The sequence below is a fragment of the Trachurus japonicus genome, chromosome 21, assembly GCF_045865225.1.
Source record: "Trachurus japonicus isolate A0001 chromosome 21, Traja_1.0".
Classification (NCBI taxonomy): domain Eukaryota; kingdom Metazoa; phylum Chordata; class Actinopteri; order Carangiformes; family Carangidae; genus Trachurus; species Trachurus japonicus.
The window spans coordinates 32276865-32303151 of record NC_140927.1 but is presented as its reverse complement, the minus strand read 5'-3'; the positions used below and the strand labels follow the sequence as shown (position 1 = coordinate 32303151).

The window sequence follows — 26287 nt, the reverse complement described above, 5'->3', positions numbered from 1 at the left end:
TTATAACTTTAACCAGAGTGCGCTCTACATTACTGTGCTGTATTGTGTACGGTATTTTAGTTATGTCTGCACACTGATTAAACTTCTTCCACGGTGCCTCTTGAAAAGCATTTGAAACGACTGCACCATGTTTGAAACATGAAATAAAACTCAGTAAATGCTGCAGCTGTCTGTTTCCTTACATTGTTCTCATTGAAAAACTATACAAATGGCATTTAGACGGTATTCTGCATAAAAAATGTAGTTCCGGCTGAGTTTCCCTCTAAAACAACTCTGTGTGGTAACGTTGTGTTATTATCTCATAGCGTGGTGAATGTGCAGCTCACAACTTGTCCACCAGAGCGTTGTGGAGTTGTTGGATTGTGTATTTGATGAGTTTGATGAGGGAAACCAAGAAATCCCATAATGAGCCTCCGTAGCGTAGCTCTGAGCAGCTCACGGCTCTGCTCCGCCGTTCTAAAAAATAGCTTGCACCGACAATTAAAGGTAACGAACCTACTGCTATGACTATAGAGGGGTTATGGTGAGAGGAGGATCTGACTAAATGTTGAACTATCCCTTTAATAAAGAAAACCAAAGCGTTGATGATCCGTGTGTGTGTCTGTGTGTGTGTGTGTGTTTCAGTCTCCACCAGCTCAGCAGGCGAAGTGACCTGATGTGACGTGACTGAGACTGAACCAGGAGTTTGTACATTCCCAGCCCCAGTGCATTCTGGGTAAACGACATAGAGGAGACACAGAGGAGGAGGAGGAGGAGGAGGAGGAGGAGGAGGAGGAGGAGTTGATACTGTAAGACAAGTTGTGCTGTTGTAGTTCTGCTGACGGCTGCGTCTCCTCCTCCAGATGTGTCCAGGTGTGCCCCCCCCCCTCCCCCCTCGGGTCTCAGCGTCCTACCGCTCCGTCTCCGTCACACTGCAAAAACTCAAAATCTTTCCAAGAATATTTGTCTTATTTCTTGTCAAAATGTCTCAATTTTAGTCAAAACTAATCTCTTTCCACTTTAAATAAGACTCATCACCTAAAAATTAACTTGTTTTTAGATCATTTTCACTTGTTTCAAACTAATTTTCACTTGAAATAAGTAGAAAAATCTGCCAGTGAAAGGAAGTTTTTTGTGCTTGTAATAAGAAAGAAAAACTTGCTCCACTGTCAGATTTTTCTACTTATTTCAAGTGAAAATCTGCTTGAAAAAAGTAAAAAGTGTCTAAAAACAAGCTACTTTTTAATGTGCTAAGTCTTATTTTAAAGGGGACATATTATGCAAAACTTTTTCATTGCTTTAGTATGTGTATTTGCGTATCTGGAGTGCCTCCTCACCGCTTAAATGTAAGTTTTGACAACTACGTCAACATTTTCTGTCATCAACATCTTTTGGTTTTTCTGACCAAAGCATGTTACTAACATTACTTTTAGACATCAAGGTACCATTATGTCAAGAAGCTGAAATGAGCATAACATGTCCCCTTTAAGTATAATGAGATTTGTTTTGACTAGAAATGACATTTTGACTAGAAATAAGACAAATATTCTTGGTAAGATTTTGAGTTTTTGCAGTGCAGCTTCATAACGCCGTCGGCTCCTCCTCGTCGATGAAGCTGATGTGCTCTGTGGACGAACTCCTCCCTTCCTCCTCCCCCACCTCCTCCTCCTCCTTCTCCCCCCTTCCCCCCCTCCTCCACTCCTGCATCTCCAGCTCCACCGGCCGACTGCTGCTGCTGCTGCTGCACCAGGGGGGAGTCAAGACGTCTCCCCCACCCACTGCTCCACGTCTCAGTGCGCCGACAACGTCCAGAGACACGGGCAGCGAGGAGGAGGAGCAGGAGGAGGAGGAGGTGATGGACGGATGGTGGTGGTGGTGGAGGGGGAGGAGTGAGGGGGGGGCGAGGGGGGAGGAGGAGAAGAGCCTCAGCCCTCGTTGGTGGTGGTGGTGGTGATTGTGGTTGTTGTGATGATGGTGGTGGTGATGGGAGTCGCCGGGGGAGGAGGAGAGAGACGGGGGAGCTGAGCAGTGGGAGGAGGAGGTGGAGGAGGTGCAGGGGGGAGGAGGAGGAGGAGGAGGAGGGGGAGGAGGGGGGAGGAGAAGGAGGAGGCCTCGGCTGGGGTGGGGGCCGTGGCAGGAGGGGGAGGAGGAGAGAGACATGGGGAAGGAGAGAGGAGGCGAGGGGGTGTGGGAGGAGGAGGGGAGGAAGATGCCGTTACTAGAGGGGGAGGGGGAGGTGGGGGGGGCTGTGGTGGTCGCCGGGGGAGACGGGTGAGTGGGGCGTTTGGGGGAGGGGGGGGTGGGGAGGAGGAGGCAGCCGGGCAGGTCCACGGCGTCGGCGTCTCCGCTGTCCAACAGGGACGGCTGGACGACGTCATCAGGTCTCTGTGGGGGAGGGGGAGGGGCGACCAGACAGGTGGACGACAGGTGAGTGATGTCGCCGCTGGGGGGCGGAGTCAGGTTTGGCATCACGCTCATCAGGATTGGCTGCTGCTGCTGCTGAGGAGGAGGAGGAGGAGGCGACTGCAGGAGGAGCAGCGGCTTCAGGAGGCGAGTCATCTCCTGCAGCTCCAGACTGAGCTGAGACACCTGACGGGACAGACTGGTCATCTGACACACACACACACACACACACACACGCACACACACACACATACACACACACAGTTAATCATTACATGTAATCTGATAAAATCTGAAAATTTTAAAGGGATACGCCAACATTTTTTTTTACGTGTCTTGCCTCACTCCCATACTGACTAGATGCCGCCTTCTGCTTCTCAGCGTACGTCAATAGTGCCGCCATCTTGGTCCGGGGTTTCTGACCATAGACATAATAAACGTCTGACCAGCAGTCAGACCAGGTCAGACCCATAGACTGTAAAAAGAATGGACGTAGCGTCCGTGACGTCAGCCATTGGTTTGGGGGAGTCTGTTTTGTGCCTCTACTACGGGGGTTTGAGCCGCGCCATGTTGGATTCTACTTGCCCGCCCACTGGCCTCGTAGCAGCGGTCACCGGACCTGTCACTCAACGGTTCTGCGCCCTAATTGGCCAGAACTTTAAACCTAATAACAGTAAAACGGTAGAGTTTTAAAAAAATTCACCCCCCTCAGAGTGTGTGCGGGGGTAGAAACTATCGGTTGAGACCAAAAAAATGAAATGTACCAGGCTGTAAATATGTTTTTTAAAGCTGTAAAATCGGCTATTTTAACATGGGGCTCAATTGGAGTTGCTCCCTTCTGGAGCCAGCCCCCAGCGACAGCCCAGGGGATTGCAGCTTTTTGAACGCAGAAGTGAGCTTCACTTCTCAGACCGACAACTGCCCCCTTGGTCAGACCCTTGTAGAACACATTTCAGTGTATTTATGCATGTGGGTGTGTGTCTGAGTATCTAAGTGTATGTTTAATACGTAAAAAAAAAAATTATAAATTTATTTGTTGTTGTATCATAAATATATGTCTGACATTTATAATAAACCAAACGGCTTGAAAATCGGTTGAATATTCAGTGAGTTATGGCGATTTTAATGGTTGATAGACGTCTGCCTCTGTTGACTAGTAAGTGCAGTAAGTAGACACGGCTTCCCCCTGACCAAGATGGCAGCCGCGTTGACGCATTCCACTCAGCAGAGTTGCCTGGGAACGCGGCATCTAGTCAGTATATATATCTATGGCCTCACTCCCGAGTCCATGACCAGCAGATAGACACCATCCTTTCGACTGTGTGTGCAGTAACAAGGGAGATAGAGCCGTATCGCCGTAATTAGCTTAGCTGAAATGCTGGAAGTGTATGGGTAGTGTTAGCCTGCCTCCTACCTAAAGTTGCTAATTAGCTTAGCTCAAATGCTGGAAGTGTATGGGTAGCGTTAGCCTGCCTCCTACCTAAAGTCGCCAATTAGCTTAGCTCAAGCGCTGGAAGTGTATGGGTAGTGTTAGCCTGCCTCCCACCTAAAGTCGCCAATTAGCTTAGCTCAAACGCTGGAAGTGTATGGGTAGTGTTAGCCTGCCTCCTACCTAAAGTCGCTAATTAGCTTAGCTCAAACGCTGGAAGTGTATGGGTAGTGTTAGCCTGCCTCCTACCTAAAGTCGCTAATTAGCTTAGCTCAAACGCTGGAAGTGTATAGGTAGTGTTAGCCTGCCTCCTACCTAAAGTCGCTAATTAGCTTAGCTCAAACACTGGAAGTGTATGGGTAGTGTTAGCCTGCCTCCTACCTAAAGTCGCTAATTAGCTTAGCTCAAACGCTGGAAGTGTATGGGTAGTGTTAGCCTGCCTCCTACCTAAAGTCGCTAATTAGCTTAGCTCAAACGCTGGAAGTGTATGGGTAGTGTTAGCCTGCCTCCACCTAAAGTCTCTAATTAGCTTAGCTCAAACGCTGGAAGTGTATGGGTAGTGTTAGCCTGCCTCCACCTAAAGTCGCTAATTAGCTTAGCTCAAACGCTGGAAGTGTATGGGTAATGTTAGCCTGCCTCCACCTAAAGTCATCAGAGAAACTCTTCAGCAACTCTAAACGGAAACCGGCGGGCCGATCTTTGTCTCAGAGCTGACAAAACTCTCCGGTAAGGCATCTTGAGCGGTCAAATGCCGCTAACGGGACGAGATCGGTCAAAACGGAGGGTTCAAGCAAAGACGGTTTATTTTGGTTCAAGCTAGCTACATCGAGGGTAGGTTAGCTTCCTATTTCAAAGTAAAAGCACAAATTCTATCGTCATGGTTTTCTGTATGTAAAGGGCAACGGGTGTTTTATTTTGTGAAAGTAACCGGAAGTGCGTTGGTCACAGCGGCTAGCTTGAGTAGCGCCGAATTCGTCCGAACAAAATTGCAAACAGCTGGTATTTAGACAAATTAACGACACACTGCTGATCTAAACGGCTACTTTCTCGCCTAAACATGTTTGAAATGTGGATAAAGTGATATATTTACAGAGTTTAGAGCTAAAATGAAATCTGACTGCTGATTTCGGCTCAGGTAGGAGGCAGGCTAACACTACCCATACACTTCCAGTGTTTGAGCTAAGCTAATTACGGGCGATACGGCTCTATCTCCCTTGTTACTGCACGCACAGTGGAAAGGATGGTGTCTATCTGCTGGTCATGGACTCGGGAGTGAGGCAAGACACGAAGAGAAAAAAAAATGTTGGCGTATAACATACGTTTATTTTATTTTATTTTTCTCAAAGCGGTTAGGTGCAGATCTTGTGGGAATATCAAAATGTTATGGAAAATGTATAAATATGTGTGTTGTTAGTTGTCTTTAAATGGTTGTGGATCTTGTGTTAGTAGCAAAAATGTTACTGAATGAGGATTTATTAATGGATTTTCTCTCTTTCTTCTTATTTTTTTTATCCATTCTGGGACTTTGAAAATGAACAACTTCATGGATTTTTTATTTTGGCGAAGATGCAGTAATGTTTTAATTGTCATTTAATTGTCAATCATCATCATAATCAAGTCAGCACTCACCTCCTCAGTCAGCTTAGACACACTCTGCTTGATCTCCGAGTGTTCCCTGGTCCCTGAACACAACACGACACCACAAACACACATCAGTTTCTGTTCTTCTCACAGAGGCAACAAGTTACTGTCTGTGTGTGTGTGTGTGTGTGTGTGTGTGTGTGTGTGTGTGTGTGTGTTACCTGGGTAGGGCGAGGGCGGAGCTGCAGGACTGAACTCAAACTTCTGTGACGAGGTGGAGTTGGTGTCGGTCTCGATGCCGTCCACGAATCTGTGTAGAAAAGGAAAAAAAGAAGGAAGGAAGGACGAAGGGAAAGAAGGAAGGAAGGAAGGAAGGACGAAGGGAAGGAAAGAAAAAAAGGAAGAAAAAAATAAGGAAGGAAGGACAAAGGGAAAGAAGGGAGGAAGGAAGGACGAAGGGAAGGAAGGAAGGAAAGAAAGAAGGAAGGAAGGACGAAGGGAAAGAAGGAAGGAAGGAAGGAAGGAAGGACGAAGGGAAGGAAAGAAAAAAAGGAAGAAAAAAAATAAGGAAGGAAGGACAAAGGGAAAGAAGGAAAGAAGGAAGGAAGGAAGGACGAAGGGAAAGAAGGAAGGAGGGAAGGAAGGAAGGAAAGAAAGAAGGAAGGTAGGACGAAGGGAGAGAAGGAAGGACGAAGGGAAGGAAGGAAGAAAAGAAAGAAGGAAGGAAGGATGAAGGGAACGAAAGAAAGAAGGAAGGAAGGAAGGAAGGACGAAGGGAGAGAAGGAAGGACGAAGGGAAGGAAGGAAGGAAAGAAAGAAGGAAGGAAGGACGAAGGGAAAGAAGGAAGGAGGGAAGGAAGGAAAGAAAGAGGGAAGGAAGGAAAGAAAGAAAGAAGGAAGGAAGGAAGGAAAGAAAGAAGGAAGGTAGGACGAAGGGAGAGAAGGAAGGATGAAGGGAAGGAAGGAAGAAAAGAAAGAAGGAAGGAAGGATGAAAGGAAGGAAGGAAGGAAGGATGAAGGGAAAGAAGGAAGGACAAAGGGAAAGACGGGAGGAAAGAGGAAGGGGAAAAGGAAGGAACAGATTGGGTCAATTGGGTCAAAAAGGAAGGAAGAAGACGGACGGAAAAAGAATGTAAATCAGAGGAGGAGGAAGAGGAGGAGGAGGGAGGGTAATCACAGTGTGTGTGTGTGTGTGTGTGTGTGTGTGTGTGTGTGTGTGTGTGTGTCTGTGTGTGTGTGTGTGTGTCTGTGTGTGTGTGTGTGTGTGTGTGTGTGTGTATTTCCATCCATCAGCAGCTTGTGTTCACACTCCGCTGCGCCGCAGATAGACTGTTATTAATCTCTACACACACACACACACACACACACACACACACACACACATGGACGTGTTTACTCTGCTGCGGTGTGAAAACCTCCGTCGGGCCCCGTGCGATCCAGCTGCACTGTAATCTGCTGGTTACCACGGCAACCGGACGACACCTCTGCTGCTGCTGCATCGTTGCCACCGCCGCCGCCGCACTTTATGTTGTCGAGCAGCAGCAGCAGCAGCAGCAGCAGCAGCAGCAGCAGCAGCAGCAGCAGCAGCAGCAGCAGCAGCAGCAGCAGCTTCCTACTGCTTTTACACTTTATTATTGTATCTTCAGTAAAACTTAAAATCTTTCCAAGAATATTTGTCATATTTCTTGTCAAAATGTCTCATTTCTAGTCAAAACTAATCTCTTTCCACTTAAAATGAGACTCATCACCTAAAAATTAACTTGTTTTTAGATAATTTTTGACTTATTTCAAGCAAATTTTCACTTGAAATAAGTAGAAAAATCTGACAGTGAAAGCAAGTTTTTTGTGCTTGTAATAAGAAAGAAAAACTTCTACTTCTAGATTTTTCTACTTATTTCAAATGAAAATAGACTTGAAATAAGTAAAAAGTGTCTAAAAACAAGCTACTTTTTATTTGATGAGTCTTATTGTAAGTAGGCCTATAATGAGATTTGGGTAACACTTTAGATTAGGGAACACATATTCACCATTAACTATAGGTGCTTATTCATATGCATATAAGTATCTTACTAGCTCCTTATTAGTAATTATTAAGCACGTATAAACACCTTATTCTACCTCTATTACACCATGAATTAAACTTTTTTCCTGATATTAACTCCTAATTATGGCTTATTCACTGTAAATAAATGCATTGTTGTTTCTGAATAGTGATGTGAATAACCAGTGGGTTATTGGGGCCTTGTAAAGGGGGTTTTACATTGAATTCCACAAGAATATACCGGTACTAATTCAGAGTGGTAAAGGAAGACAATGAATGCATTAATTTACAATGAATAAGCCATAATTAGGAGTTAATATCAGGAAAAATCTTAATTCATGGTGTAATAGAGGTGGAATAAGGTGTTAATACATGCTTAATAATTACTAATAAGGAGCTAGTAAGCTACTTATATGCATATTAATAAGCACCTAGTTAATGGTGAATATGTGTTCCCTAATCTAAAGTGTTACCAGTTTGTTTTTAGACACTTTTGACTCATTTCAAGTCTATTCTCACTTGAAATAAGTAGAAAAATCTGATAGTGGAGCAAGTTTTTCTTCCTTATTACAAGCACAAAAAAAAACTTGCTTTCACTGGCAGATATTTCAAGTGAAAATTTGCTTGAAATAAGTAAAAATTACCTAAAAACAAGTTAATTTTTAGGTGATGAGTCTTATTTTAAGTGGAAAGAGGTTAGTTTTGACTAGAAATGAGACATTTTTTACAAGAAATAAGACAAATATTCTTGGAAAGATTTTGAGTTTTTCTGAAGATACAATAATAAAGTGTAAAAGCAGTAAAGACAGAGACCAGATGAAGCTGCTTTATTTAATTATTTAATTACTAATAAGGACCTAGTAAGCCACTTATGGTGAATATTGTGTTCCCTAATCTAAAGTGTTACCGAGATTAGTTTTGACTAGAAATAAGACAAATATTCTTGGTAAGTTATGTGAGTTGTTGCAGTGTTCATAGTGTGTGTTATCTACCTGGGGCTGAGCTCGGGCGGCGCGCTGCTGAAGCTGAGCTGTATCAGGTCTGCAGCAGAGCCCTCACTGTGTGTGTGTGCGCGTGTGTTAGCGTGACAGTAGGAGTGTGTTTGTGTGCCTCGGGGGAGGGGGAGGGGGGCAGATACAGTACAGTACAGTACACTGCAAAAACTCAAAATCTTTCCAAGAATATTTGTCTTATTTCTTGTCAAAATGTCTCATTTCTAGTCAAAACTGATCTCTTTCCATTTAAAATAAGACTCATCACCTAAAAAATAACTTGTTTTTAGATCATTTTCACTTCTTTTAAACTAATTTTCAATTGAAATAAGTAGAAAAATCTGCCAGTGAAAGCAAGTTTTTTGTGCTTGTAATAAGAAAGAAAAACTTGCTCCACTATCATATTTTTCTACTTATTTTAAGTGAAAATAGACTTGGAAAAAGTAAAAAGTGTCTAAAAACAAGGTGCTTTTAATGTGATGAGTCTTATTTTAAGTAGAATGAGATTTGTTTTGACTAGAAATGACATTTTGACTAGAAATAAGACAAATATTCTTGGTAAGTTATGTGAGTTTTTGCAGTGTTTATAGTGTGTTATCTACCTGGGGCTGAGCTCGGGCGGCGCGCTGCTGAAGCTGACCACGGGGATCTGCAGCGTGGTGGGGCGCGCGTGCTCGGAGGGGGCGCGGAACGGGCGCGGCGGGAGCAGCGGCGAGCGCAGCGGGGAGTTGAGCCCCCGGCTGAGGCGCAGCGGGGAGCGGGGCGCCCGGGACACAGAGTTCTGGTCCTCCACGTCCCCCTCCTCGTCCTCACGGATCGACGGCAGCTTCTTCACCAGGCCGCCGTTACTCTCCCAGTCCACCTGAGAGAGAGACAGAGAGAGTTTTATTATACATTTTATTATTATTTTATTTTAAAGAAAGACAAACGGAAGGACGAAGGGAAAGAAGGAAGACAGAAGGAAGAAAAGAAAGAAAGAAGGAAAGACGAAGGGAAGGAAGGAAGGACAAAGGGAAGGAAGGACAAAGGGAAGGAAGGAAGGAAAGAAAGACAGAAGGAAAGAAAGAAGGAAGGAAGGACGAAGGGAATAGGGAAGGAAGGAAGGAAAGAAAGAGGGAAGGAAAGAAAGAAGGAGGGAAGGACGAAGGGAAGAATGAAGGACAAAGGGAAAGATGGGAGGAAGGGGAAGGTAGATTGGGTCAAAAAAGAAGGAAGAAGTAAGGATGAAGGGAAAGAAGGAGTAGTAGTAGTCATAGCAGCGGTAGGGAAATTCATGCAAAACCGCTGATGCGCGTTGCCTTCAGGGACAGTTTTTCATCAACAGTCTCTGTATTTCCCTCTAAAACAACTCTGTGTGGTAACGTTGTGTTATTATCTCATAGCGTGGTGAATGTGCAGCTCACAACTTGTCCACCAGAGCGTTGTGGAGTTGTTGGATTGTGTATTTGATGAGTTTGATGAGGGAAACCAAGAAATCCCATGAGCCTCCGTAACGTAGCTCTGAGCAGCTCGCCGCTCTGCTCCGCCGTTCTAAAAACAGCTTGCACCGACAATTAAAGGTAACGAACCTACTGCTATGACTATAGGGATTATGGCAATGGGCCAATTTGCCAAAATGTTGAACTATCCCTTTAACAAAACTAAGACTGAATGCCCCAGAAAATGTCAAATGGTGTAACCACAAAATAATTATAAATATTAGATATTTATCCACAGTGGATTTAAGCGTACTTATAAAAAATATACTTTCTTCTGAACATTAGCCTAAATTGAAATAGATTTTTATTTATTGCTGCTTTATTTTTTTATTGCTGTATGTCTATATTAAAATTTTAATGCATTTTGGCAATACTGAGCAGGTCCTATTCTAAAAACATACTATATTGAGACAAATTATATAAAATTTGTCAGGAAACATAGTGCTGCATTACAAAAATTAATAGTATATTTTTTTCCACATTTGAGTCCAGATTTATTTTCCTGTATATAGTCATATCAGATTTTTATGAAGAAATAGTGGTTACACCACTTGACATTGGGTTGCATCATGTCATTGACCCATATATTTGATTCTGTGAGTTGTATTTGTTTTGTTTCATTGATTCTTGATGCTTTGGCGACATAGTTCTTCTCATAACATCCATGCTAATAATAAAGCAAATTTGAATTGAACTGAACTGAGAGTGCAGTGCAGTGACACAGTTGAACCAGCAGGGGGCAGACAGACACAACGCTGTGATGAACACTTCTCTCTCTCCTTCAGACACTTCAACCTTCTGATTAATCTTCTTATTACTGAACATGAATAATTTCTTTGAGCTGGAAAAGTTCTTGCTGTGAGTTTAACAGTTTTCAGATCTGTGTATGTAGGCTAGGAGGTTTTGAGCCTCTCTTCTGATTGGCTGACTGTTTTTTTTTTTTGCCTGATTTAATAAAAATAGAGCAGATTTGTAATGTGACTGCATATTTATTTGAAAAAGAAAAAATAATTTGTTTTAAATATGCCAGATTTAGCTCAAGAGCTAATTTCCATCTGCATTTCAGAATAAAAAATTCAGAGAAACTTGTTGTTGTTGGATGGTGGGTCCAGGTGGTGAGGGGGCGGGGCTTAGTTGTGACATCACAAAGTGACAGGAAGTCCTGACGGCTGGTTTTAAGGCTCAGTTTCTGAATACAGGCTGTGTGCATTTCTCTGTGGACTGAGGCTTTGATACTTTCACAGTATTAATATAGAACCTAGAGCTGCTTTATAATCACACTACACATGGACATCTACCTTTATACTGTATGGAGCTTTAACACAAACATCTACCTTTATACTGTATGGAGCTTTAACACAAACATCTACCTTTATACTGTATGGAGCTTTAATACAAACATCTACCTTTATACTGTATGGAGCTTTAACACAAACATCTACCTTTATACTGTATGGAGCTTTAACACAAACATCTACCTTTATACCGTATGGAGCTTTAACACAAACATCTACCTTTATACTGTATGGAGCTTTAATACAAACATCTACCTTTATACTGTATGGAGCTTTAATACAAACATCTACCTTTATACTGTATGGAGCTTTAACACAAACATCTACCTTTATACTGTATGGAGCTTTAGTATATTTAGATTTTACAGCTGTGAATGTTAACTAGAAGACAGTGATAGATGAGCAGATAGGAGACAGTGAGTATCAGCTGATAACGACGTCTCCTCTCCCCGGTGTCAGATAAAGAAATGCAGAGTTTTTATCATAACGAGTTCAATTCCAATTATTTCAGTTTTGCCTCTGAGTGAATATTGTTTTTTTGCCTCCGTCTTTGCTAGACTGCAAAAAAAAAAAAAAAAGAGAAGCCTGTCATGCTACATTTAATACAGACTGCTGCGTCGGACTTTTCCCCATCACACACACACACACACACACACACACACTCGCCCTGCCATGTCCCTGCTTATGAGTTGAATAATTTAGGCGTCTTCAGTTTTGACGCTGACGTTGTCGCTGCAGCTAAAAACTGAACTAAACTAAACTCTCAACTGGACTTTGAGACTGAAGTTAAATTTTTAAAACAGTGAAAGTTTAAAGTTTAGTACAGTACAAACTGCTGAGCCAACAACACACAAGGTTTCTAAAGGTTAACTACAGCACCTGCATACAGTACATGCTCAGCTTTTATTGAGTCACACTGCAAAAACTCAAAATCTTTCCAAGAATATTTGTCTTATTTCTTGTCAAAATGTCTCATTTCAAGTCAAAACTAATCTCTTTACCACTTTAAATAAGACTTATCACCTAAAAATTAACTTGTTTTTAGATCATTTTCACTTGTTTCAAACTAATTTTCACTTGAAATAAGTAGAAAAATCTGCCAGTGAAAGCAAGTTTTTTGTGTTTGTAATAAGAAAGAAAAACTTGCTCCACTATCAGATTTTTCTACTTATTTCAAGTGAAAATCTGCTTGAAAGAAGTAAAAAGTGTCTGAAACAAGCTGCTTTTTAATGTGATGAGTCTTATTTTAGGTATAATGAGATTTGTTTTGACTAGAAATGATATTTTGACTAGAAATAAGACAAATATTCTTGGTAAGATTTTGAGTTTTTGCAGTGCAGTCTGTTTATGCTGTGCATGCTTTTTATTCCTGTGTTCTTGCTCTTGCTGCATGACTGTTTACTGTTTAATAGTGTTTGTTGTCTACTCCACGTTGTCCTTGTCTGTATTTTATTAACATTTTTATCTCATTGTATTGTTTGCATGTAGGGTACCTCCTTCCTCTCATATTCACTTTTAAGGTGACATTTTAACATCTGTCTATATTTCAAGCTTGTTTGTAGTGGAAGCTTCCCGAAGCTCCTCTTCCCGGTTCGTAAAATTTGGACGAACCGGGAAGAGGAGCTTCGAGAATCTTGGAGGTATTTGGATGTTTTTTGGTGTGTCTTTTTGTTACGAAGACAGTTGGTATCCATTTGCAACCGTTATATGGACATGCACTGCTACGCCGAGACCCCCTGTAACTCAGAGAAGCCACGGAGGACTCTGAAACTTCTCCCAGCCCTTAGTCCACATGAGGGGGAGGAGATAATGAGTGCAATTTGAATTTTGGGTGAACTATCCCTTTAATACCACGATTAATTGTGAAAACAAGTAATCGTGACATCCCTAATGTGTACAAATGAAAACCAGCCTTGTTGGTGAACTCAGGCACTGTCCCTGCTAAATAAAGTAAAAAATAAACAAGTACAACACACCTAATGAATACATCATATTATTATTAGTGGACGTTATGATATATCTTATCCTTACAAACGTGTTTTTCATTTATTTATGTCGTTCTTGATGTTTATTTTGACACGATTTATATCAGTTTTTCTGCTGTTTGTCTCTGATTCAGACGAACTCATCAGATCGACTGTAAACCATCAGTCGCTATCAGATACAGATACAACAACCTCAGTGCTGCTGCAGCCAGCGACTGCTTCATATCTCATCATGCAGACAAGCCAACGCCCCCCAACCCCCCCTCCTCTTTAATCAAGTCTCTCCCTCCATCTCTGCCTGCTCAGCACCCTCCCCCTCCTCCCCCTCCTCCCTCCTCCTCCCCCTCCCCGTGCCACCGTAATGTATTTTTAGCTCTCTGGTTCTAATCTTAGCTCGTAGCTCTGGAGGGATGCTCTGTGATGTGGGGGCGTGAGAAGTGTGCACTTGCCTCGTGCCGCCTTTGTGCAAACGTCTGTGAGTGTGTCTGTGTGAGTGAGTGTGCTGGTGTGCTGCTGAAAGTTTGTCTGCTTGTCTGTGTGTGTGTGTGTGTGTGTGTGCAGGAGATAGATTGTCATGTTTCTGCTGCAGAGATTGAAAAGCACGAGACCTCCACTCATCCACCCACAGCGCCCACTCCACCCGGCTGGTTTCCTCCTGCACACTGTGTTGTTGTTGCCCCGAAGCTCCGTCCGGGGTCACAGAGTCAGTCTGCAGCAGAAACATGCACCATGCACCTCCTCCTCCACCTCCTCCTCCTCCTTCTCTTCATCTTCATCTCCTGCAGTTTAAAGCTATAGTGCGTAACTTCTGCGTGTCTGTAAATATCCGTTTGACCCAAGCCACTACAAGGCAAGGCATCTTTTCATACCAAGGCAACTCAATGTGCTTTACATAAAGACAAAACATTAAAAAAAAGAAGCATAAGACAGAATAAAAACAAACAAAACACTAAAAACAGAGTTAAAAGCAAGAGCAAATAAAAGTAAAAGAAAAGAAAACAGATAAAGTTTTAAGTTCTCAGCTATAAGCACGTGAAAAGAGAAATGTTTTTAACCTGGATTTAAAAGTGCTTACAGTTGGGGCTGATTTCAGTTCTGCTGGTAGTTTGTTCCACTTGTGAGCAGCATAGCAGCTAAATGCTGCTTCACCATGTCTGGTCTGAACTCTGAGCTCCACTATCTGACCTGAGTCAGTAGATCTCAGAGCTCTACTGGGTTTAGACTCTACTAACATGTCATTCATGTATTCTGGACCTAAACCATTCAGTGATTTGTAAACCAGTAGCAGAACTTTAAAATTGTGTCTGAGTGTGTGAGTTTGTGTGTGTGGGTATGTATGTCTGTCTGTACGTATGTACGTGAGTGAGTGTGTATGTAGGGCTGTCAAACGATTAATTTTTCTAATCGCGATTAATCGCATTTTTTCCATAGTTAACTCGCGATTAATCTCTATTAAAAATATTATATATGGCGCTTTGGACTTTCAACACTCCAAAGTGTTATAATCTCTAGACAAACAACTTTTAGACCAGACCTAGCAGGCCTACCTAATCATAACACATGATGCATGAAACTCACACAGAATTGAAACGAATTGCATCCAGTGGAAATTGCCCGTTACTTTGCTACACCTCTGCCTGGCCACGTGCATTTGTTGACAACAGAAGCCGTCAAAAAATCAATGGATGGAGCTGTGGATATATGTTAGACTGTGTATATTTGTGTAGCAACCAACTTGAAGGTGGCTTACCGCCACCTACTGGACTGGAGGTCCCACACTCCAGTCCTCCAGTCCAGCAGACAGAGGACAAAATGGGCCGCGATTAAAAAATTTAATCGCGTTCATTTTTTAAATTAATCTCATCGCGATTAACGCGTTAACTCTGACAGCCCTAGTAATTATGTATCTGTGTGTATATTTGTGGGGGTGGGAGGTTTGGGGTTTTCATGGTGTTTTGTTTTGTTTTTATCCTCTGTGAGGCACTTTGTGTTACTGCAATGTATGAAAAGTGCCATATAAATAAAGCTAATTTGATTTGATTTAATGAGCTGTTCGGCTCCTTTAACACCTCGCCGTATTTTTCAGTATTTGTTCTTTTTGTATTTGGGGACGTTGGCGACATTCCCGCGCTGGTGCACAGGAAATAATGGTGCGTTCCAGGCAACCCGTAACTCGTGTTTTTCCGACCTGTGAAAAAAGGAAGTTACGAGTTTGACGGCCGTTATAGTGACTTTCACGGGTAACAGGTTGGAAAAACACGAGTTACGGGTTGTCTGGAACGCTACAAAGACGTAAGTCGTGACTTGAAGTCGTAACTTATGGATTCAAAAGCAGCATAACGCGTTCGTTTTACTTGGTTTTACCTGACAAGGAGAAAGTTACACCGGGCCATACACCATATTGAGGTGCCGGCCGTATCGTTGTAATGACGCAGAAATCCTCTAAGGGGCGATAGAAGTTACGCACTATAGCTTTTATCTATTTATTTTTATATTATTGAAAGTGTTTTTATATTGTATTTTTATAGTATTGCTTGTTTTCATTGAAGGGGGGGGGGCTCTATTTTCGTTATACAGAGAGTATAATGACAAATAAAGGCATTCTGATTCTGATTAATATTCGTCTCCTCTCTGTTGCTAGGGACATTATCATTCATCCTCCAGCCCCTCACTCTGACTCTGACTCTTGATGGATGTGTGCTGCATGTGTTTGTCTATCCACCAGTTCCCCTCACATACATATGCACACACACACACACACACACACACACACACACACACACACACACATACATACATACATACAGGAGGACTCTCACTCTGCCTACATAAACAGAAAACCGTGACCATGTGAAGCCTTGACCTGAGTTATGCAGCTTATGCATCTGGAATCATGCATCCCCCCAGATACTGCACATACACACACACACACACACACACACACACACACACACACACACACACACACACACATGAACATAAACATATACACTCTGTCAGGATGAGCACACATTTGCACCTCGCTCACGCTCTGTGTACTGAACCCAGGAGAAACAAATGGTACCGCAGTGAAGAGAAAATGAGATAGAGCTCCCCCTCCCCTCCTCTCCTCTCCTCTCCTCTCCTCTCCTCTCCTCTCCTCTCCTCTCCTCTCCTCTCCTCTCCTCTCCTCTCCTCTTCCTCCCACTCCTCCTCCTCCTCCTCCCCCTCTGTTCTTCTCCTCGACTGGCTGGGGCTATTTATATCGAGCAGGATCCAATCTTAGCAGCAGCTGCAGGGGACACAGCCAGTCAGGGAGAGCCCGTGCTTCCCCCCTCGCTCTATTTTTAGCAGCAGGACGGCTTCAAACAGCAGCACTGAGCTATTCTGGTCCCTGTGTTTCTCTGCTGCTGCTGCTGCACCAGCCGAAGGCGCACAGCTCTGTGTTTGTGTGTTTGACAGCGCTGGTTAAGAAGAAGAAGGAAAAGAAAAAAAGAAAAAGCACTTCAAGGCCACGAGTTTGTCAGATCCTGATGCGTGCACAGATGCATGTGCGCATTTTAAAGCAGCGGCGGCCGAGGTCATGTGTTGTGCAGCTTTTATCCTGCAGGTGAGCGTCTCTCTCCTCAGGCGACACGTTATCTATCGCCTTATGAAATTTAATTTTCGCTTTGCACTTTCAAGGCTGTGACTGACTGATCTGCTGCAGGTATACTGCTACTGTGTCTGTGTGAAGTTATAAATAAACAGTCGCCACGCAAACCTGCCAGACTCTAGACAGGGCAGATACACTGTTTTATGTCCAGACCGGCCACAAGGGGGCAGTACAGTCTGCGATGAACTCGTTTCTTTTTTTTTGGGGGGGCGTTTTTGCCTTTATTTGATAGCACACAGTATAGATAGACAGGAAAGGGCGAGGCAGAGAGAGGGGGAATGACATGCAGGAAAGGTCTGCCCGACGCGGGATTAGAACCGGGGACGCCTGCATTGAGGACTGTAGCCTCTACATCGGGCGGCCGCCTTAACCACTGCGCCACGCACCGCCCCGATGAACTCATTTCTACTCCAAGTACGGTGGCCCTGAAGGCTCAACTCTCTGCAACTTAATAAAAAAAATTCAGAAAATAGCAAAATAGAAATGTTTCTGGGGAGGCGATAAAGTGAGGGACCAGTCGGGGACACGATAATGCTAGGGACCAGACACAATGGGCCTGTCCCATTCCTCCACACTTGGCTCAGTGCGCTTGGTTACGCACACACTTGGGTGACGTTTTGCTGGCGGAACGTATATTTGCATAAAGTGTGCAAGTATTAAGTGGCCAAGCGTGTGGAATGGAGATTTAAAAGCAATCGGGACAAACTTGACAAGTGCAGCCTGTTGAACTACTCACACACACAGCAACAGTTTTAATAACCAGTGCTGCTGGATCACAGTCTCATCTGCTCCTAAAGTGTCTCTATGCTCAATATTCACATCATAAACATGTAAGCCCAACTCTGTAAGTAAATAAAACAAACAAGAAAAACAAAAAAAATAAAATAAAAACATGAACAGAGCATGATGAATATAAAATATGACATTAAAAAGTCATAATTATGAGATAGAAAGTTAATTTCATTTTATTGAAATTAATTCAATCACATTTCCTACGTGGCTTGTTGCTCCCAGGACGGCGGACTTCACCGTGGTGCATTGTGGGATTTACGTATACTTGGCCAAATACCGCTCGGATGCGGTCTTACCTTAAGTGTGGGTAAAGTGCAAATCAAGCGCGCTGCACTTTCGGTCGTTGGAGAAATGGGACACACTTGTGCACTCACACTAAGCTCATGAACGCACACGCCAAGTGCCCAAGTGTGTAAGTATGACCAAGTGTGCATGCTTCCTGTTAGTGGGTTTGACAATAAGCCGAGTTTGTTTGGTTTATTAGAACGTCTATATCACACGATTCACATGGTATTGATCATATGGACTGTTAGCTTAGCATTAGCCTTTAGCCTGGTGGTCCCTCACTTCATTTTGTCCTCCAGAAACACTTCCTGTTGTGTTGTTCCTTAATTTTTTAGCACGTTTGTGTCTTTGTGTATGTTTTTCTTTAAAGCAGAAGTAAGCGATCCGGTGGTTTTGGCTAACTTCCTGTCAGCCGATGGAGTTAGCAGTCCCCGCCCTCGTCCCTACGTCACCACATTCACACACAGAGAGGACCGCCCCTTTATGCCGTTCTCTCTCCTCATTGGATAAAGGTTGTAGGATACAAGGAAAGTTTTCTCCTCGGCTCAGAGCAGAGCAGAGTGACTGACAGACCCGTGTTTCAGACCAAACACTCTACAGAAGTGATTGCTGTCGGAAGATATAACTATTTAAGACTTAGGCCCTGTCCCAATTCTCCCCCTAGCCCTAGATATTTGCCCTAACCCTACATTTTGCGCGTTCACGTGTAGGGGTAGGGTGTCCCATTACTCTATGGAGGAAGGGGAAGTGCGATTTTGCCCTTAAAATCAGCCCTCAAAATGTAGTGAGGTCCGATGCGGGCTTAAAACGAAGTGGAAAATGAAATTACCCGTTGGGGGAGAATTGGGACAAGGCCTTACTGTATATTAACACAAACATTCCACTTACTTCTGCTTTAAGCTGCAGTCATTTGACCCCTCGGGGCCACCGTACTTCGGGGGTAATTATTAATTATTCTAAGGTTAACACACACTCACGTCGGCCCCGTGTCCCTCCCTCAGGTTGTACGTGAGGTCGTGTTGGATCTCGCTGATGAACTTCTGGGCGTACTCGGGGTAGAGCCGCAGCACCTCGCGCAGCCCCTTCAGGCTGATGTACTGCAGGTCGCAGTAGGTCAGCGCCTTCACGTTGGCGTTGGTCTTGATCACCTGCTCCTTGGTCAGGTAGTCCGAGCCGATCAGATCTCCTTTACCTGCGGAGGAGCACAGACATGCAGACAGGTTTATACGTCAGAGAGAGAGAGAGGCAGGCACAGAGGGATCAGGGAGAGAAGCTGGTTAAATCAATTAAACACAGACGGTCGGTCTGAGCTGCAGATCATTAAAGAGCGGAGATGAAAGGAGTGAACCTGCTGAGTCGATCAGCAGCAGCAGGAGAGCAGAGTGTGTCGGACTGTATGTTTAATTGACCCGGGTGGGAACACACCGCTCCCTCCCACATTGAAAAAGTTCATTTTCAGACGGATAAAAAAGCAGCAGCTGTGGGCCGAGCCGACACAAACTTTCCTCAGTGTCAAGGTCGGAGCTTCAGAGAAAGTTTAATGTCGAAACGACCAATCAGAGGAGCCGATTCCCATCATCACATGGGGTTAAAGAGAACTCCTCATTCCAGCTTTGTTGTTGTTAACACTGGGCCGAACCAAACCGAGTCCTCTCTCAGCTTCTCTCTGGAGCTCTAGTAACAACAGGTCGGTGTCAGCCAATCAGAAGACAGGAGAAGGAGCCTCTAAGCCTCTCTTCTGATTGGTCGGCTGTTTTCTAAAGTGATCCAATGAAAAAAACAGAGCAGATTTCAGAATAAAACACTCAGCGAAACCACAAATCCTGCAAAGTTGTTGTTGGATTGTGGGTCCAGGTGCTGAGGGGGCGGGGCTTAGTTGTGACATCACAAAGTGACAGGAAGTCCTGACGGCTGGTTTTAAGGCTCAGTTTCTGAGTATACAGGCTGTGTGCATTTCTCTGTGGACTGAGGCTTTGATACTTTCACAGTATTAATATAGAACCTAGAGCTGCTTTATAATCACACTACACATGGACATCTACCTTTATACTGTATGGAGCTTTAACACAAACATCTACCTTTATACTGTATGGAGCTTTAATACAAACATCTACCTTTATACTGTATGGAGCTTTAATACAAACATCTACCTTTATACTGTATGGAGCTTTAACACAAACATCTACCTTTATACTGTATGGAGCTTTAACACAAACATCTACCTTTATACCGTATGGAGCTTTAACACAAACATCTACCTTTATACTGTATGGAGCTTTAACACAAACATCTACCTTTATACTGTATGGAGCTTTAACACAAACATCTACCTTTATACTGTATGGAGCTTTAACACAAACATCTACCTTTATACTGTATGGAGCTTTAACACAAACATCTACCTTTATACTGTATGGAGCTTTAACACAAACATCTACCTTTATACTGTATGGAGCTTTAATACAAACATCTACCTTTATACCGTATGGAGCTTTAACACAAACATCTACCTTTATACTGTACGGAGCTTTAATACAAACATCTTTGAACTGGTTATATCAGTGTTAATATTGTGTTTTTGTATTTTTTAGCCGTCTGTCAACAGGTTGTGAACTTGGCTCTTAGTTTTCTGCTGCTCTCTTTTAATTGGTCTCTGTGAGTCTCCGGCCGTTTAGATGTGAAGAGTCACTGGCGGTGATTTCAGATGGTTTTTGTGGATCCTTCAGTCGTCTTTTCTTTCTTTTTTCTTTTTTTTTTTACTCCAGCAGCATCAGTGCAGACGATTATTTTTCAGAGCAGAACAGAACATGGCCACCACCACCATCCACTAATTGTTTGGAGGTAATCACATCTGAGTGGATTAGTGTTTTAAAAACCCTGACGAGGAGCCTTAGTTGTCGCCGTGTCGGCAAAGCTGAAGGTGGCGTTGGAGATAACGACGACGGCTGCTGCTCTCCGGTTCAGGTTCGGTTCAACGGAGAACAAGAAACCACACGGCTCGTCACTGTCAGCGAGATTAGAGAGACAATAAAGGTTTGGTTTGTATGAGAGCAACGTGTGAAGCTTTGACAGACAGACAGAGCTACGGAAATAAAGGAAGGAGTCAAACAAAGAAAGAGAGGGAGGAGAGGGGGGGGGGGGGAGGTAGAGGAAGGGGAAGAAGGAGGGAGGGAGGAGAGGGAGGAAGATGGAGAGGAAGGAGGGAGGGAGGAGAGGAAGGAGGGAGGAGAGGAAGGATGGAGGAGAGGGAGAATGGAGGGGAGGAAGATGGAGGAGAGGGAGGGTGGAGGGAGGAGAGGGAGAATGGAGGGAGGAGAGGGAGGATGGAGGAGAGGAAGGATGGAAGGAGGAGAGAAGGGAGGAGAGGAGGAAGATGGAGGAGAGGAAGGAGGGAGGAGAGGAAGGGTGGAGGAGAGGAGGGGAAGGATGGACGAGAAGAAGGATGGAGGAGAGGAAAATGGGGAAGAGGAAGGAGGGAGGGAGGAAGATGGATGGAGGAGAGGGAGGATGGAAGAGAGGAAGATGGAGGGAGGAGGGGAAGGAGGGAGGAGAGGGAGGATGGAAGAGAGGAAGATGGAGGAGAGAAGGAGGAAGATGGAGGAGAGGAAGGATGGAAGGAGGAGAGAAGGGAGGAGAGGAGGAAGATGGAGGAGAGGAAGGAGGGAGGAGAGGGAGGATGGAAGAGAGGAAGATGGAGTAGAGGGAGGAGAGGAAGGAGGGAAGGAGGAGAGGGAGGATGGAGGAGAGGAAGATGGAGGGAGGAGAGGGAGGATGGAGGGGAGGAAGGAGGGAGGAGAGGAAGATGGAGGAGAGGAAAATGGGGGAGAGGGGAGGAAGATGAAGGAGAGGAGGAAGATGGAGGAGAGGAAGGGAAGGATGGACGAGAAGAAGGATGGAGGAGTGGAAGGATGGAGGAGAGGGAGGATAGAGGGAGGAGGGGGAGAATGAAGGGAGGAGAGGAGTGGAAGGATAGACGAGAGGAAGATGGTGAGGAGGAAGATGGAGAAGGGAGGGGGGATGGAGGAGAGGAAAATGGGGGAGAGGAGGAAACAGGAACCTGAAAGAGTGTGATGGAGTGTGGAGGAGGAGTGAGAAGAGAGAGGATGTGAAAATGAAGGAAGGGCGGGGTGAGAAAACAGAGAGGGGAGGGGGGTCGGGGTGAGGAAGAGGAAGAGGAAGAGGAGGAGGAGGAGGAGGAGGAGGGAGAGGAAGAGGAGAGACTCGTAGCAACAGCAGCAACACGACCCCTCTTACCCCTCCACCTCCTCCCTCCCTCACCCCTTCATTCTCCCCCCTTTCCTCCCCCATCTGTGCTTCTACTTAATTTAGCTCTTCACATGCTCCGTCTGTCTCACTGTCTTTTTTACATCACTCCCCCTCCCTCCCCCTCTTCCTCCCCCTCCTCGGTCACAGAGATGATGGAGTTCGGAGCGACAGGAAAAAAAAAAGAAAGAAAGAAGCTTTTTTCTTCCTTATAATCACAGCAACATGTTGAACCGAGCAGCAGACGAACACTTGAAAGTGACGTTTAGAACAAAAGATTATGAAAGAAGCTCGTTTTTATCAATGTCACACTGATCCGCAGGCTTTTAAAGTGTAAAACTTCTGCTAATATTTCATCTTTTTCTCTTATTTAGGCAGATTTCTTCTACACAGATCAGTCCTCCGTATACACGACGCTAATTTGCTGTGATGGTCGAGTGAAAGGTCGATTTAGATCAATCGAATTAGCTGATGTAAGTGTTACATCACCGCCCCTGGTTTGTAATGACATTAGTCTCGATGCTGATTGGCCCAACAGGTGTCTGCACCATGTCACATCTGTCATGCATGGAGTATTAAAGCTCCATACGGTATAAAGGTAGATGTTTGTGTTAAAGCTCCATACGGTATAAAGGTAGATGTTTGTGTTAAAGCTCCATACGGTATAAAGGTAGATGTTTGTGTTAAAGCTCCATACGGTATAAAGGTAGATGTTTGTGTTAAAGCTCCATACGGTATAAAGGTAGATGTTTGTGTTAAAGCTCCATACGGTATAAAGGTAGATGTTTGTGTTAAAGCTCCATACGGTATAAAGGTAGATGTTTGTGTTAAAGCTCCATACGGTATAAAGGTAGATGTTTGTATTAAAGCTCCATACAGTATAAAGGTAGATGTCCATGTGTAGTGTGATTATAAAGCAGCTCTAGGTTCTATATTAATACTGTGAAAGTATCAAAGCCTCAGTCCACAGAGAAATGCACACAGCCTGTATTCAGAAACTGAGCCTTAAAACCAGCCGTCAGGACTTCCTGTCACTTTGTGATGTCACAACTAAGCCCCGCCCCCTCACCACCACCTAGACCCACCATCCATCCAACAACAACTTTGCAGGATTTGTGGTTTCTCTGAGTGTTTTATTCTGAAATCTGCTCTGTTTTTATTTAATCACTCAGAAAACAGTCAACAGCCAATCAGAAGAGAGACTCAGAGTCTTCTCCTCTCTTCTGATTGGCTGACACCGACCTGTTGTTACTAGAGCTCCAGAGAGAAGCTGGAAAACTACACTGAGGTGGTTTTTAGATCCTCATATTGATAAACTATTCTTTAACTGGAGGAAATGATGAGTTTCAGTCTTTAACTAATGACGTTAATGTTTCTGTCTCGGTTCAGTCGACGTTGTTGCTGTCGGTGAACATCTGGTTTGCTCTCTAACACTCAGAGGTGTGTGTGTTGTGTCTGTTGTGTCTGTTGTGTCTGTTGTGTCTGTGCTGGGTCAGTGCTCTTGTCGGGCGCCACCATGACGGGAGGCTTCCTGCAGCTCTGCAGGGCTGCGCTCCATCCAGCACCACCCTTCAGCATTAATAATCAAGCTGCTTTTTAATAATGTAAAATCTATCAATTATTAACAGCAGCACAGCACCACACTTTGTCTATTGATGTGTGTGTTTTTATGTGTGTGTGTGTGTGTGTGTCAACGATCAAGATCAAATATGGGCTGGGGGCTTGGCATTTGAAGATAAATCCACTTCATCTCACATCACACACACACACACGTACGCATGTCGATGCACACACACACACACACACCGAAGTACACGTGTACAGGTACAAACCATTAATACGACACATCTTGACCTTTTCAAGGAACTGACTTTTCAGACATGTGCATCTGTCCTTGCCACACAAACATGAATCCCCCCCCCCACCTCTCTCTCCGCCCATCACTGTCTATTAGCCATTCACCCATTCACTCATTCACTCATTCACACAGTCACGTCTCAGTGAAGCTGTTTGCTGGATTAGTGCTGCTGAGGTCTTGAAGCTCGTCCACAGGAAATGAGTTTTACTACAGAGACGAAGCTGAGCTGTTGTTGTCACAGGTAAAGAATAATCTGCCCAGCTAAAGGGACATATTTTAAAGGGATATTTCACCCAAAATTCAAATTTCACTCATTATCAACTCCCCCTCATGTGGACTAAGGGCTGGGAGAAGTTTCAGACTCATCTGTGCTTTCTTGGAGTTACAGGGGGGCTCCGTGCAGCACTGCATGTCCATATTATTTTTTATTTATTTAAAAAGGACAGTGTGCAGTGACATCAATTATTGAGAAAAATAAAAAGATGGCTGCACCAGATTTAGCAGAGCCGTTAATTTCCATCTGTAGTCCTCTGGGGAAATGGGGTAACATGGGGTACTTAAATAAATATACTGTAACAAGGATTTTGACAGACAAACGATTGTGACAAACATGGCAATTAGAAATACTACATAAGTACATAACAACATGACAGTTTGAAAGCCTACCTGAAGTGCACTAAGATGTTTCTAAGTAATTAAATGAGTAAAGTGTTCAAGTGAAATAAATAATATATACGACGGTAACGAACGGGGCACATTTTTTTCGTCCAAAAAGACACACCAAAAAAGATCTAAATACCTCCATACTTATTTAATTTTTTTCAGAACAATTTCTCATGTCGGGGCTTCAATACAAGAGGGACATTACAGACGAGCACTATGGAGGTAACTGGATGTTTTTTGGTGTGTCTTTTTGGAGAAAAGTGAGCTCCGTTCTCAACCGTCATATGGACATGCACTGCTGCACGGAGCCCCGCTGTAACTTAGAGAAAGCACGGAGGACTCTTACACTTCTCCCAGCCCTTAGTCCACATGAGGGGGAGTAGATAATGAGTGAAATTTGAATTTTGGGTGAACTATCCATTTAAGAGTATCATGCGTCTGTGACTTTATTCTACATGAAGTTAAAACGGTGATAAATATTGATCAGAAACTCTCAAAGGCCTCGATGTCCAATAAAAACATGGTGCTCCATCAGAGTGGATTCATTTACTGCAACTGATTCAAACTCTGGGTCAAAGGACAAATGAAAGTGGTTGATAATGAGCGTTGGTGTTTGGTTTCTGCTCCTCACACACTCACACACACACACACACACACACACACACACTCACACACACACACACACGTAAATTTTGCAATGAAGAAGTGGAGGATCAGTTACATTTATTCTTTTATTGTAAACATGTAGTCAGATTTTGGTTAGACATTCAAAAGTGGCTAAGACCCAAAAATATTCACTTTACAATTTACACCATTAAATATTTTGTTGGGAGTACTGGAGGTAAAATGCCCACAGATTGTAAACACGATCATCCTTTTGGGGAAAATATTTATATTTAAGACCCAAATAAAAGTGCGACGCCAATTTCTTTTGGAAAAAAATATTGCATCAAATCAAGACAAGGTAGAAATGCATAACAAAAAATGGGAAAAACTTACTTTTGAGTGAATGTATACTAAGTAGTTCTGTTAATTTAACTTTAAGTAGTTTCACATCCTTTTTTTGTTGTAGTTGTTTTGTTTTAGTTTTCTTGTGCGTGTTTTTTACTTTTCTGTCCTGTTTTGGTCATGTTTTGTTATGTTGTTGGGTTTGCTCTGTCGTTTGTCTTCTGTCTGTCTGTTTTTTGGTCAGTGTATTGTCAGTTTATACATGTATACATCAAGGGGGCAGTTGTCGGTCTGAGAAGTGAAGCTCACTTCCGCGTTCAAAAAACTGCAATCCCCTGGGCTTCCTCTGGGGGCTGGTGTCAGAAGGGAGCATTCTTCATAGACCCCCATGTTAAAATCGCCGACTTTACATCCTCAGTAAACATGTTAAAAGCCTGGTGTCAGAACGTTTTTTGGTCTCAATCGATAGTTTCTACCCCGCACACACTCTGAGGGGGGTGAATTTTTTTTAAACTCTACTGTTTTACTGTTATTAGGTTAAAACTCTGGCCAATTAGGGCGCGGAAACGTTGAGTGACAGGTCCGAGCAGCTCCGTGGACAGCTGCTTCGAGGCCAGTGGACGGGTTCTCGGCCGGCCAATCCAACATGGCGCTGTTCAGG

General features: G+C 43.8%; 1 protein-coding gene across 1 annotated transcript in view; it reads right to left on the bottom strand.

Annotated features, from left to right (window-relative positions):
- Positions 1–1431: 1431 nt before the first annotated feature.
- The window catches only part of kcnh3 (potassium voltage-gated channel, subfamily H (eag-related), member 3), a 216546-nt gene continuing 191690 nt past the window's right edge, over positions 1432–26287 (bottom strand). Inside the window, exons 11-16 of the mRNA XM_085765059.1 lie at positions 18872–19086; positions 9028–9287; positions 5614–5702; positions 5441–5493; positions 2091–2589; positions 1432–1439 (exon numbers count right to left, since the gene is read on the bottom strand). Of these exons, the coding sequence (XP_085621185.1) occupies positions 1432–1439; positions 2091–2589; positions 5441–5493; positions 5614–5702; positions 9028–9287; positions 18872–19086 (1124 nt within the window). The remainder of the gene's footprint in view (positions 1440–2090; positions 2590–5440; positions 5494–5613; positions 5703–9027; positions 9288–18871; positions 19087–26287) is intronic.